Source organism: Podarcis raffonei, chromosome 13 (genome assembly GCF_027172205.1).
Source record: "Podarcis raffonei isolate rPodRaf1 chromosome 13, rPodRaf1.pri, whole genome shotgun sequence".
NCBI classification, from domain to species: domain Eukaryota; kingdom Metazoa; phylum Chordata; class Lepidosauria; order Squamata; family Lacertidae; genus Podarcis; species Podarcis raffonei.
In genome coordinates this window covers 43,802,576-43,815,192 of record NC_070614.1, presented here as the reverse complement: position 1 = coordinate 43,815,192, position 12,617 = coordinate 43,802,576, and the positions used below count along the sequence as shown (strand labels likewise).

The window sequence follows — 12,617 nt, the reverse complement described above, 5'->3', positions numbered from 1 at the left end:
TGCCTGCTGCCAGATCCTTTGAACTGGAGGTGCCAGGAATTAATCTGAGGACTTTCTGCCATTGAGCTATGGTCCCTCCACCAAACTCAGCTATTCTCCCAACCACCTCATCTAAGGATGGGGGACCTGCGTAGTCCTCTGGATGTTCTTGGTCTCCAAAAACCCATCAGCATGGATGATGGGAGTTGAAACATCAGGAGGGCCACAAGCTCTCCCACCCATAACCAAGTTCTTAGAACCTAAGAACAGGACTCATGGATCAGGCTAGTCCATCATCTTGTTTTCACCGTGGACAACAGTGGCAAACCCACAAGCAGGACCTGAATGCAACAACACTCTCCCCTTTCTGTGGTTTCCAGCAACTGGTATTCAGAAACACAATACTTCCGAAAAAGGACATGCAACAAAATGATAAGAGCTGAGAGCTGCTGATATCCACATCTTCTGTGAATTTGTCTAATCCTCTTTTAAAGCCATCCTGTTGGTGGCCTTTTGTGGGAGCAATTTTTTTCTGTTCTGACTCCCGTAGACACCCCATCTCTCTCTCGCGCGCTCTCTCTCTCTCCTTGCAAACATGCTTACCCGGCCACTGGCAAAGGATGTCACAATGAGAGCCACACAGATGCCCAACACAATGAAGAGGAGCAAGAGGATGAGGGGGTACTGTTGGCTCAAGCTGTAATAGGTTTGATAGTAGAGGTCCTCCCGTGGGGTGTCGCTGCTGGTTGACTGCGGGCGACGCTGGCAGGGCATGGCTTTCCTGCTCCCACAAACTGCTGCCTTGGAGGGGAGGAGAGCTCACTCCTCCCAAGGTGAGTAAGGGAAAATCAATCAGCACCTCTTGCTGAAGCTGTTGAGGGTACCCATTTGTACTTCAAGGCTGCAGAGCCCCATCTTTGAAAAAACGGGTGTATTAATCCAGACAGGGGACATGGGGAAATCCAACTGAGCAGTGAGCACGAAATCTGGGGTGGATGATCTCAGTGTGGAACGATGTTCTCAGCAAGAGCCACCTAAGTCAGGTGAAGCGGGCATCATCAGTGCAGAGAGTCTGAAACACGAGGCCCTGGGGAAAGAAATTAAAAGTAGGTAACAAATGGTCCTTATTCACACTTATAGATTAATATTGAATACTTCAATAGTACTGCTTGTGTTCTGTTAGCCCCAAAATGGAAAATGAACAGACTAAAGAAGAATGGCAACTTAAAGAGATGGGATATACGCAGCTTGCGGACCTAACATATAGAATAGGAGAACAAGAAGAACATACGTTTAAAGAAGACTGGGTAATGTTTATTGAATATAGGAAAATGGTGTATATTTGAAAAAGTGGGCAGCATTAAGATAAATTCAACAGTGTAAATCAGTTTTGATGGATGTTATAATGGAATGCTGAAGGGTTTAGTTTATATAAAATATGCAGGGATTTATGTTGTGCAAAATGAACCATGGAAAGAGAGGAAGGGGGGTCATTGATATGTTAAGGTTGTTTAACTGAATATTCTAAAATGTGAAACATAAATTTAGTACTGAAAATGCCAGAGAATTGTTATCTTGGTTATTCCTCCTTAGTAATAATGGCTACAAAGGTTCCACCTTGTTGGAGGTCTTCAGGCAGAAACTGAAGGGACATCTAGCTCTGAACTTCATATATTGAACCCCAGAGTGGTTGGAATAAATGACCTAAAAGGTCCCCTCCAACTCTATAATTCCACAATCTGTTTCTTTAACTACATGCATAAGTATTCATGAAAAGACAGATGTTGTCATAGAATCATATAATGGTCAAGTTGGAAGGGACCACGAGGGTCATCTAGTCCAACCCCCTGCAATGCAGGATTTATTTTTTTAACCCAATGTTTAACTCAAACCCACCACCCTGAGATGAAGAGTCTTATGCTCTACCAATGGAGTTATCAGTACTCTTCAACATTAGGACCACGTATGTCATTGGGCTACAGCTCTCATTACACCTGACCATCAGCTAAATTGGCTGGGGATTATGAGAACTGTAGTCTGGCAACATCTGGGGACCCAAAGTTGGTGCCTTTAGCTTTTGTTTTTATCATCATCATCATCATCTGCCAAGTCCGTATGGTGCTGTGGTGAGTGTCAGTCTAGGACCTTGGAGACCAAGGTTCCAATCTCCACTCAGCCATGTAGCTCACTAGGTGACATTGGGTCTCTCTCAACCTGAATTGTCACACTGGGTTGCTGTGAGGATAAAAATGGGAGTCATCTCCACACCAGGATTCTCAGGTTTGTAGCTCTGTGAGGAATAGATGACAGTTCCCAGGAATCTTTGGGGAAATCTGTGTGCTTCACATGTTCTTTAAACATATGGTGTGGATATGACTGAGAAGCACCATGGCTAGAACCTTGAGCTTTGAGAGGTGGGATATAAATGTAATTGCCATCATCATCACCACTACCGCCACCATTATTATTAATTATTGTAAGAACTGTTTTGAACACAAGGATGTGATAATTGTGGCCTCGAAAGGAAAGGAAAGGAGAAACAAACAAGGAAAGAACCTCTCATCATCTAAACTATGAGCTCTGGCAAGTGATATATTAATAATATGCAAAACAGCCATGCTGGAATTCGTGTGAATTCACATCCTCGGTGAATAAGTGCCGAGATGGTCAGATAGAAAGAGTGGATAGAAAAGTCAGAAAAAGTTGTCTGGAAATAAAACAAAGTGTGAAGGGTGGGAGAAGAGAAGAGAAGAGAAGAGAAGAGAAGAGAAGAGAAGAGAAGAGGATACATGGCTGACTAAAAGACATGAGGCTGGCTACTAGAAATTTTATGTATTCTTCCCCTCAAAAACATGAACTACCATATTTTTACCTCACCTTCCTCTAATGAGCTCTATCATATTTTGCTTCACAACAACTCTGCGAGGTAGATTATGGTGAAATCCTAACCATGCCTACTCAGAAGTAAGTCCTGCTAAATTCAGTAGGGCTTACTCCCATGAAAGTGGAGCTAGGAGTCCAGAGAGCTTTATTGGCTGGGCTGGAATTTGAATTCAGAGCTACCTCTGCCGAAGCCAGACTTGACTATCTGTTCACGTAGCCCATATGAGATAGATGAGGCTGATCTGAGTTTTAGGGATACAAAATGATAACCAATTCAGGTGGATGGATGAAGTTCAGGGATGATAACAAAAAGTGAAATACATCTCTCTCTCTCCCCTCTCCCTCCATTACACACAGAAATAAATATTATAGATGACAGATGATAGATAGATAGATAGATGATAGATAGATAGATGATAGATAGATAGATAGATAGATAGATAGATAGATAGATATAGATAGATGATAGATGATAGATGATAGATGATAGATAGATATGATAGATAGATAGATATCTTGCCCACTTGGGAAATCAATCAGTTTTTATATAAACTGTCAAAGTGCCACAACAAATTAAGCATCTGTCAACCTCTGCTGTGCTCCTTTGCAGAGTATAAATGCAAACACTTCCCACACACTCCCGTTGGTGAGTGCATATGTTTCTGAACAGTTCCCTCTTAAAAAGTGCTATTTCACAAAATCCAGGACTCACCCCATGCCACAAATATTCACCTCCCTTATTCTGTGCAGGTGAAGAAATACCCAAGAACGATGGATTGCTGTTCCCGTGCCTAGTTGGCCATCCCCTCTTGCCTCTCCACCGATCATCACGTTTTTTTAAAAGGCAAGATGCAAAAACCCATTCAGTCTTCCATCTCTCCCCTGCGCAGCCTTCCCTGCCTTGGACACACAACAGGCAGCTGCCACCTCACAAAGTGCGCAAACGCCGAGGAAGCGGGCGCTTCTTAGCTTCTTACCTGCTCCAACAACCACCGGCAGCTCCATCCTCGGAGCAGGCAGCCTGGAATCTCTCCCGTTCCTCACCATGCTCCGACTTCTCTCACGCAGCTGCAGGAAGTCAGTCTGCCTGCCTCCCCACAGCCCAGCCAGCTCAACTTGAGATTAAAAACTCCCCGGCAAGATTAACACTTTCATCCCCAAGGGTCAGGGGGTGGGATTCAATGGCCAGGGGAGGCACAGTCCTCCTGGGTTGCTTTCAGGTGGCCTGTTCTATTCAGCACTCATCCAGATTCACCTGCACAAAGTTTGCAGAGAGGTTGGACACCAGCAGCTATGCACTGAATATGTTTGCTTCAAATATGTATGCAGGGAGGTTCGAAGATGAAGCATCAAGGACTGGCTACCCGGCACTTTCCTGTGCGTTTCCCCCTTGCTTTCCTTATCTGTAAAAAGTCTGATTGTGCTTCCTGAGTGTCGCAATCTGTGGGTGGGTGGGAGTCAATCACATAGCGACAAATTCAGGTTGTGCAATTAAAGCTGGCTGCAACAAACCCGCCTTCTTAAAAGACTGGACTTCTTGCAATAAGGAAAGAGAAGAGAAAATGCACCGGCAAGTGTGGGATAGCACTTGCTTGATGCAACATCATCTAAGCTCCGCGCAAAAAAACCAAAAACAGACTGAATGTTTGTTAAAATAGCTGACATCATCTGATCTCCCAGCAAACAAATGAGGTTGAATGCTCAATAAACAGGCCAGCTGGAAGTGATCCACCTTTAGGGGGAAGTAGGGTTTGTGGCACAAGTGTGTGGAATCCTTTTTAGTGGCACAACTTGGATTTGCTCTTATGCAGTAGAATCCCACCTCAAAATGGCAACACCTTGGAAGCCCTTTGGGATTCACTATGGCCCATGCAGGACCTTGATCCAAAGGAGCTCAGTTTTCTTGCCTTTGCCACTGTCAAATGGAGGCTTTTTTCATCTGGGGCCCCACGGTTGAAGAACACTGCATTGCACAAGAGCACTTGATTTTGTTCTAATTTTCCATCTTCGGACCTCATAAAACCCGCAGCAGTAAACTGTCACAAGCCCTAGCCTTTTACTTTCTAAATGTTCCCTTCAAATTCTTAAAACATAGCAGGGTTTTTTTCCCCCAATGCCTACTTTACATGTTCATCCAACTCTTTACTTATAAGAACACTTATTCCTCACTCCTGAAGACATACACGTTTAGACCAGCATACCCTTAAACGGAACTTATGGTTTTATCATTTAAACTGCATTCCTCCACCCCCTGTTTTAATGTGAAGAGCCATATTTAACTAAATAGTTCCACAAACCAATGCAACAAGTTCTGCTAGACTAGAGCAATTCTCCCTCCCTGCAACTGTCTCTGTGGGGTGGGAGAGAAACACACAGACACACACACACACACACACACAGAGAGAGAGAGAGAGAGAGAGAGAGAGAGAGAGAGAGAGAGAGAGAGAGAGAGAGACTGCCCCAAAGCAGCACCTGTAGAGGAGAGGGGGAGAGGAGAGATTTTTCCATCAGGACAGCTGAAATTATTACGCTGACATTCTTCTCAGCACTACTTTATATTCCGCCTTATTTTTGTTGTTTTATTGCATATTTTAATTGAGGATGCTTTAATTTTGAACAAAATCCAAGGCGGATCCTCACGGCTCTCTTCCCACTCGGTGAACCAGCTTCACCCTCTTATAAGCATCTCTTGTGCTGTTCTGACCCCAGATTCATCATTCAGGCTCCATGTGTAGGCGTTATTAACGAAGCAGGCTTATTAAACAGGGTTTATTACAATTCCCTGACAGCAGGGTTTGGCCTAGGTTGGTGGGAGGGAATCTCAGGCCCAAATGTTGACTGCCAAAATGGCACCCCGCTCCCCGCCAAAGAAAAAGGGGTGAGGGAAGATCTATATCAGGAGCACGTGGGGCGAGTGGAGATCACAATCAGCATCTGCTTCCCTGGTGGATCTTGCCGCCTGAGGCAGTCACCTCAACTTGCCTCATGGGTGGGCTGGCCCTGACTGTGGCCGTTCAGATCTCTCTCTCTCTCTCTGGCCCTCGAGATTTTTACTAGGCCATTCTCCCTTTCCAGGATACCCCCGTCTCCAGGCTACATTAGTCCTGCTCCACACCCTCCCTGAATGTTTGGATCTGGCTGAAATGTGTCCTTGAATTGTGTTAACACCTCCCACTTTTTTGGACGACGGAGAGCTGTGAGGTCTGAGGTGCAGAGACCTCTGACTTTTGCCTGTCTGGAATGCAGCTTCCTGTACACAGCTATTGCTCCACCCACTTTTGCCTCTGGCTCCACCCACCAGTGGTGTACGGCCTCTGGAAGATTCTGCATGAGGGAACATGGTTCTCAGGCTGAGAAGGATTCTCCACCTCTGCCCTAGAACCAAGGGAAAGAAAGGATCAGGGACTGGTGCCCGTGAGCTACATTCACCGTGCCTGAAATAGAATGCAGGTGTGACTCACATCCCAAGGGCTTGGAGCAAACAAACATCCATTAGAGCTTGCTGCATTGTCCCACATCAAAGACCAAGCAATTCCAACAAAACGCTTAAAAGGGAGGCTGTATTGTCCGTAACGGCCACGTAACTCATGACGCAATTGTCACACAGTGTCTCAGCTGTTCTTTTCCAATTCAGTACTTCAAAGAAATCAAGTGTTTGAATTGCACCCATTTACCCAACAGAAGCTTAGTCACAGAATCGGCTGCGGAATTCCCATTGTTTACTCTCAGCTCAGAATTCTAGTCCTCTTGATCATTTTGGAGCCCCCTTTGGGAGCCGAGACGTCAAAAGCATATGTTTCCTCCGCCTGCCTCTTTGCGACAAAGGAAAAACCGATACTGGATAGCAGAGCCTATTTCAGCTGCTGAAACGGGTTTTGTAGCATATGTGTGTGCTTGCGACGATCCCACCAGGAAGCTGGTGAGGAGGAAGGGGGCCAGAAGAAAGGGAAAGTAGGCTGGAAACAGGAAAGCAAAATAATAATAATAAACCTTTGCATGAACCAGGCTGCTTATGAGACCAGAGGGAACCGGCAGCTTCCTGACAGCTTTAGAGCCACTAATGAGCTGTCCAGCTAATGTCATTTCACGCTTGTCATCCTGTCCCTCGCAGTCGCAAGACAGTTTCGTCCCATTTAGATGGCCCATCAATTTCCCCAAACACAGGCCCCTCTCCATACACAACCAACCAACAGTCGTTTTACAGAAGAACCTGGCTGGGCCTTCAACATCTGCCTGCTTTAAGGAATACTGCCACCTCTTTCCTTTCGCAGGGCTCCAGTGTCCATAACTAGGGAAATCTAGCACAGAGCCCCTTGGCAAGTGGCCATCCAACCTCAGCTTAACAAAGGAGAGTCTACCACTTTCGAGGCAGACTGTTCCACTCTCAAACAGCTGGCACCATCACGAAGCTCTTCCCCATGTTCGAACCTGTCTTTCTTCTGCTGTTTTCTTACACGGTTTACCATGGCTCGTGTTATTTTTAATATTGTCTCCAACCAGGCTTTCATATTTGATCATTTGTCTCTCTGTTCTTTCGTTGCTTTCTAAAACTCCAGGTATAGCCATGATGGTCTTACAAAAGTATTGGTGTAGGTTTGCAGGGTCAGTCTGGATCATGGGTAGGCAAACTAAGGCCCGGGGGCCGGATCCGGCCCATTCGCCTTCTAAATCCGGCCCATGGACAGTCCAGAAATCAGCGTGCTTTTACATGAGTAGAATGTGTCCTTTTATTTAAAATGCATCTCTGGGTTATTTGTGGGGCCTGCCTGGTGTTTTTACATGAGTAGAATGTGTGCTTTTATTTAAAATGCATCTCTGGGTTATTTGTGGGGCATAGGAATTCGTTCATATATTTTTTTCCAAAATATAGTCTGGCCCCCCACAAGGTCTGAGGAACAGTGGACCGGCCCCCTGCTGAAAAAGTTTGCTGACCCCTGGTTCGGATGATGTCTTGAGTCCCTTCTTGGGGCCCTGTTTCTGTGAGGGCAGAAGGTATGAGAGCAAGGTCACCCAACCAGTGCTTTTCACTAGGCAATAAGTTGTGGCTGGTTAGTTAAGTGCCATAAGTTAGCACAGAGGTCGGCAACCTAAGGCCCATGGGCTGGTTCCGTCCCATGAGCTTCCTGGAATTGACCCACAGCCGTTCCATGGATCAGCGTGGGTATTCCATGTTTTTTCCCACGGCACCATTTTTTTTCTCACCGCGGGGACCAACTTCTGGGTTGGAAGAATGCCGGAAATAGCATGTGCGCACGTGCACAGGCACTCCTCACCTGTACACTCTATTTCTGGCGCACTTCCGGGACAGAGGAGTGCCTGTGTGCATGCACACAAGCTATTTCCGGCGCTCTTACAACCCGGAGGTGCACCAGAAATAGCTTGGGCACACGTGCTCTGGCCCACCAGGAGGTCAGCCAGGGAGTGGACCAGACCAGCCTCAAAAAATGTTGCCGACCCCTGAGCTAGCATAACCAAAGGAGTTTCTCTGTGCCATAGAACAAACGGGTGGGCCTTCGCCCATGCTGCCCAACCTCATGTGGCAGGTAGATAGAAGAAAAATAGGCAGTGTGTGTGGAGAGCTGAGCTTAATTGTGATAATTTATGTTGGAAATGTAAAGAAAAGGAAGGTACTTTCTATCATATGTGGTGGACTTGCTCCAAGGTAACAGACTTCTGGGGGAAAAATTATAATGAATTAAAAAAAAATGATGAAATATACTTTTATGAAGAAACCAGAGGCCTTTCTCCTTGGAATAACAGGTTCCGAACTGCCAAAAAAAAGATGTTAAAGTATTCTTGTATGCCACAACTGCTGCACAGATTTTACTAGCCAAAAAATGGAAAACACAAGAACTACCAACGGTAGAAGAATGGCAGATGAAGATGATGGAGTTTATGGAGCTGGCTGATCTCACCGGGAGAATCCGTTACCAGAAAGAAGAGGAACACCGAGAAGACTGGAAGAAATTTAAAGACTATTTGAGTAAATATTGTAATATTAAAGATACGTAATCACTTGAAAGAATCAATTAGGCCTAGGATCAAATTGGGATTAAATAAATAAATAAGAAAATGTACGATAAGAAAAGTTAGGAAATAGGACTATAACTGTGATATGGTTTTATGAAATAATGATATTGGAAACTGCTATATATAATTACTAAGAAACTCAGATGGAAGAGATTTGAGGAAGTCAAGTAATATGTTGACACAGAGACATCATTGATCTGTGCTGCATTCAAAGCTGCAGCCAGTGGGGAAGCAAGATCTTTTGGGGTGTTGATGCTATGAGCCCCTCCATCTTATGCTCAGGTTCTATATACGTATATCCTAAAGACCTCACAGTATCTGCTGACCTTCATTCCAAAGAAACTGAACCTGGGTGAGCACCTGGAAGCCATGGAGTCTCTCATTCCTCAGAATGGGGAGGTGTTGACACCTGCTCACTCCCCTGGCCAACCCCCTTACCAACTGCCTCCCTTATAGCTTGCTCAAACCACCCTTCACTTTGGGCCTCCTCCCCCCACACTCGTATCAACCACTTCAGGCCAATGAAGCCATTTGGGCCCCAACAGCAGAGGGCTAGGAGAAGCAAAGCTGCTATGGTTCACAGCGCCACCTGTGGGCAGCCATGCAAACTACTGCTGTGTGACTGCGCTCTTGCATTCTTATTATATGTGTCACTAGAAATATACCACCAAGCTTAGAGTAACATAAGAATCTCTACTTAGGGATGAAAAGGACCCACAAATCATATGGTCCAGGCCATTGCCAATGAAGAAAACCCACCACAGCGTCATCCCTGATAAAGTGACCATCCAGTTTCTGCTTTGAAAAATTGCATTTTAAAAGAAAATCTGCTGTTAGACAGATTTTGTACTGAGCTACACCACTCAAGCTTGAACAAATCTCAGCCTCAGATCTGCCCCTAAATGGTTAGTCTCTGTTTCCTGCCTCCTCCCCCACCAGACCTGTTCTGAGCTCTGCCAGATCTAAAGGGCTCTGCCATTCAAATTCTGAGCCCGGCCTTGGCTGGGGAGGGCGGGGTATAAATAAAAATGATGATGATGATGATGATTAGATATATATTTTTCAAGAATTAATGCTAGTAATAGCAGAAATTCAACAGAGGAAACTTTTCTTAGCATCCTGATGGCAAGGAGTTACATCTCTCTACAGAGGTGGCACCAACAAGGAAGCTGTTGGGATGTAATGGTTGGATTCAGTTACACTTTTGCAATCTGTTGTGAGGCTAAAATGAGAACATATCTCGGTTCACAAACTTAATCCGTTCCAGAAGTCCATTGTGGGGATGGGGGCACTAGGCACAAAGCCCTCCTGTGGGATTTCGGCACTCCTGGACGCCGTCCCTGATTCGCGCCACTAGTTGCAAGAACTTCAAAAGAAACAATTTGGACAAGACGAATTGCACATACTTCAAGGAAGAAGGGGGAGTAAAGACTGCTAACAGAAGAGATCTCTGATAAAACAAGACAAGAATAAAACATGAGAAGATACGCCAAGACACGGTATGGCAAATGACTGACGGCGGAGGGGGAAAAAACTTTCCTTTCTTTTCTTATGTGATTAAACAAGAATCCCCTCCCCTTAAGAGTCAGAAATGTCGTTTTAAGGACTTAAGCTGTGGATTTAGGGCTGTGTGGAGATAAACTTTCGAACCAAAGCATGTTTCAAGAAGAGCCTGGAAGGTATAAGAGCTTTGAAATGACGCAGTTAAAAATGCTGTCGCCATATTGGGAAGCTCTGTCGGAGGTCTTGAGTCTGGGAGGAGAAAGAGAGAAACAAGCTGTTTATATATTGTGGATTAAACTCCTCAGTGGGACTTAAGAGCGACAGTTTCGCAAGATTATGATGGAAAGAGCGATGTTATCTATGAAGGAGATGATATATGGAAACCATCTTGATCTGAGGATTGGAAGAACGGAAAATTCACACAGGATTATTATTACTATTGGTGTTTATCGGCTTAAGGAGACTATCAGAAGAGATCATAAAGAAAAAAGAGAAATTATATGAACAAGATGTGATGTGGAAACAGCAAGCTAAGACGGGATAGAATTATGAACTTTGTCTGGACTGATTTGGACTGATTTGGACATTAACGCAGTAGCAAGAAGATGATCAGAATTCCCCTTCGGATCTTGAAGTATGGGTCCCCCCAACAAAATTTAAAATTTGGCTTTGTAATTCGGAATTTATGTGATGTGATTTAATCTGATGTGATTGGCCAGTTAATAAAAATTATTAAAAAAAAAACAGAAGTCCATTCTTAAACCAAAACCGTTCTTAAACTGAGGCAAGCTTTCCCTAATGAGGCCTCACGCCGCCGGTGCCATTCCACCATTCGGATTCCGTTCTTAGACTGAGGTAAAGTTCTCAAACCAGGACACTAATTCCGGTTTTGTGGAATTCGTAAACCGAATCGTTCGTAAACAGGACTGTTCTTAAACCGAGGTAAAGTTCTCAAACCAGGACACTAATTACGGTTTTGTGGAATTCATAAACCGAATCGTTCGTAAACAGGACTGTTCTTAAACCGAGGTACCATTGTATGCTACTACAGTGGCAAGAATGTTACTTATCCAAAAATGGAATGAAATGGTGAAACTTACCAGAAGAATAAGAGATCCAGATAACATTCCTTTTTTTTTTAACAAAAGAATGGAAATGGTTTATTGAATATCTACAGATAAATTATAAACAGATGAAAACATTGGCACCTGCAGTTTTATAAGAGTATATATTTAAAGAAGATGAATAAGTGAGTAAATTAAGTTAATTTGGATATGCAGAAGATATTAAAAATAAATTTAAGGAACTGCAGAAAGAGGGGGAAGGAAAGTCAAGTTTTGAAATGTCAAAATGATTGTAAAATTAGTGAAAGGTATAAAATTAGTGAAATGTATAAACTTGAAAACAATAAATAAATCTTCCCTGAAAACAAACAAAAGAACAAACAAAAGAAAGAAAGAAAGAAAGAAAGAAAGAAAGAAAGAAAGAAAGAAAGACATTTTTAAAGGTCGGTTAAGGGTTGTAGTACAAGCAGGCTTCTCTCACCTTTGACCTTTACAGCAAACCGTACCTGGCACATTTCCCCTCTTCTGCAAGATAACGAAAGGTTATTGTGAGAGAGCCGAAGCCTCCTTTGCATCTGGTCACCCTCGTTTGCATCTGATGATGCTGGAACTAGGGCTTAATAGGACACGGTGACAAGCCAAGGTATGGAATCACCACAATTCCTAGCCAGCTCCCAGTGGCGGCGGCGGCTGGATTGGGACAGGGAGCTGGAAAGGCTTTGGAGGCCAATAGGAGGTGGAGCCCAAGAATGTGACAGGCAGAGCCAAAAACCAACCACAAGTGCAGGGCCAACTAATTCTAGTTTTGTCCCCATCTTCCTCCCTGCTGAGTTATAAGGGGGAAACCTGAGACCAAGACTGCACATGAAGTAGTTTAAAGTGGATTTGATGCATCTCATGTCTGCATCTTGCTTAGTTCGTCCACACAATGTTGCCCTCATCTGACTGGTAGCTGGATTCCACAAAGCCTGGTATGGCTGGGGAAAAAAACCCCACTTAACCAGGCATAGGCAAACTCAGCCCCCCAGATGTTTGGGACTACAACTCCCATCATCCCTAGCTAATAGGACCAGTGGTCAGGGATGATGGGAATTGTAGCCTCAAAACATCTGGAGGGCTGCGTTTGCCTATGCCTGACTTAAATGGACACACAAACAG

The 12,617-nt window shown here is 44.4% G+C and overlaps 1 protein-coding gene across 4 annotated transcripts in view; it reads right to left on the bottom strand.

Annotated features, from left to right (window-relative positions):
• Window positions 1-12,617, bottom strand: part of ADCY4 (adenylate cyclase 4) — a 67,112-nt gene that overhangs the window by 44,390 nt on the left and 10,105 nt on the right. For 2 of the 4 annotated variants that reach the window (XM_053361455.1, XM_053361458.1), the window contains exons 1-2: window positions 3,840-4,267; window positions 583-1,066 (exon numbers count right to left, since the gene is read on the bottom strand). In XM_053361455.1, the coding sequence (XP_053217430.1) occupies window positions 583-753 (171 nt within the window). In that variant the 5' untranslated portion in view covers window positions 754-1,066; window positions 3,840-4,267. Of the gene's footprint in view, window positions 1-582; window positions 1,067-3,839; window positions 4,268-12,617 lie in introns of those variants that run through there. The other 2 variants (XM_053361456.1, XM_053361457.1) reach the window with 2 other exon arrangements.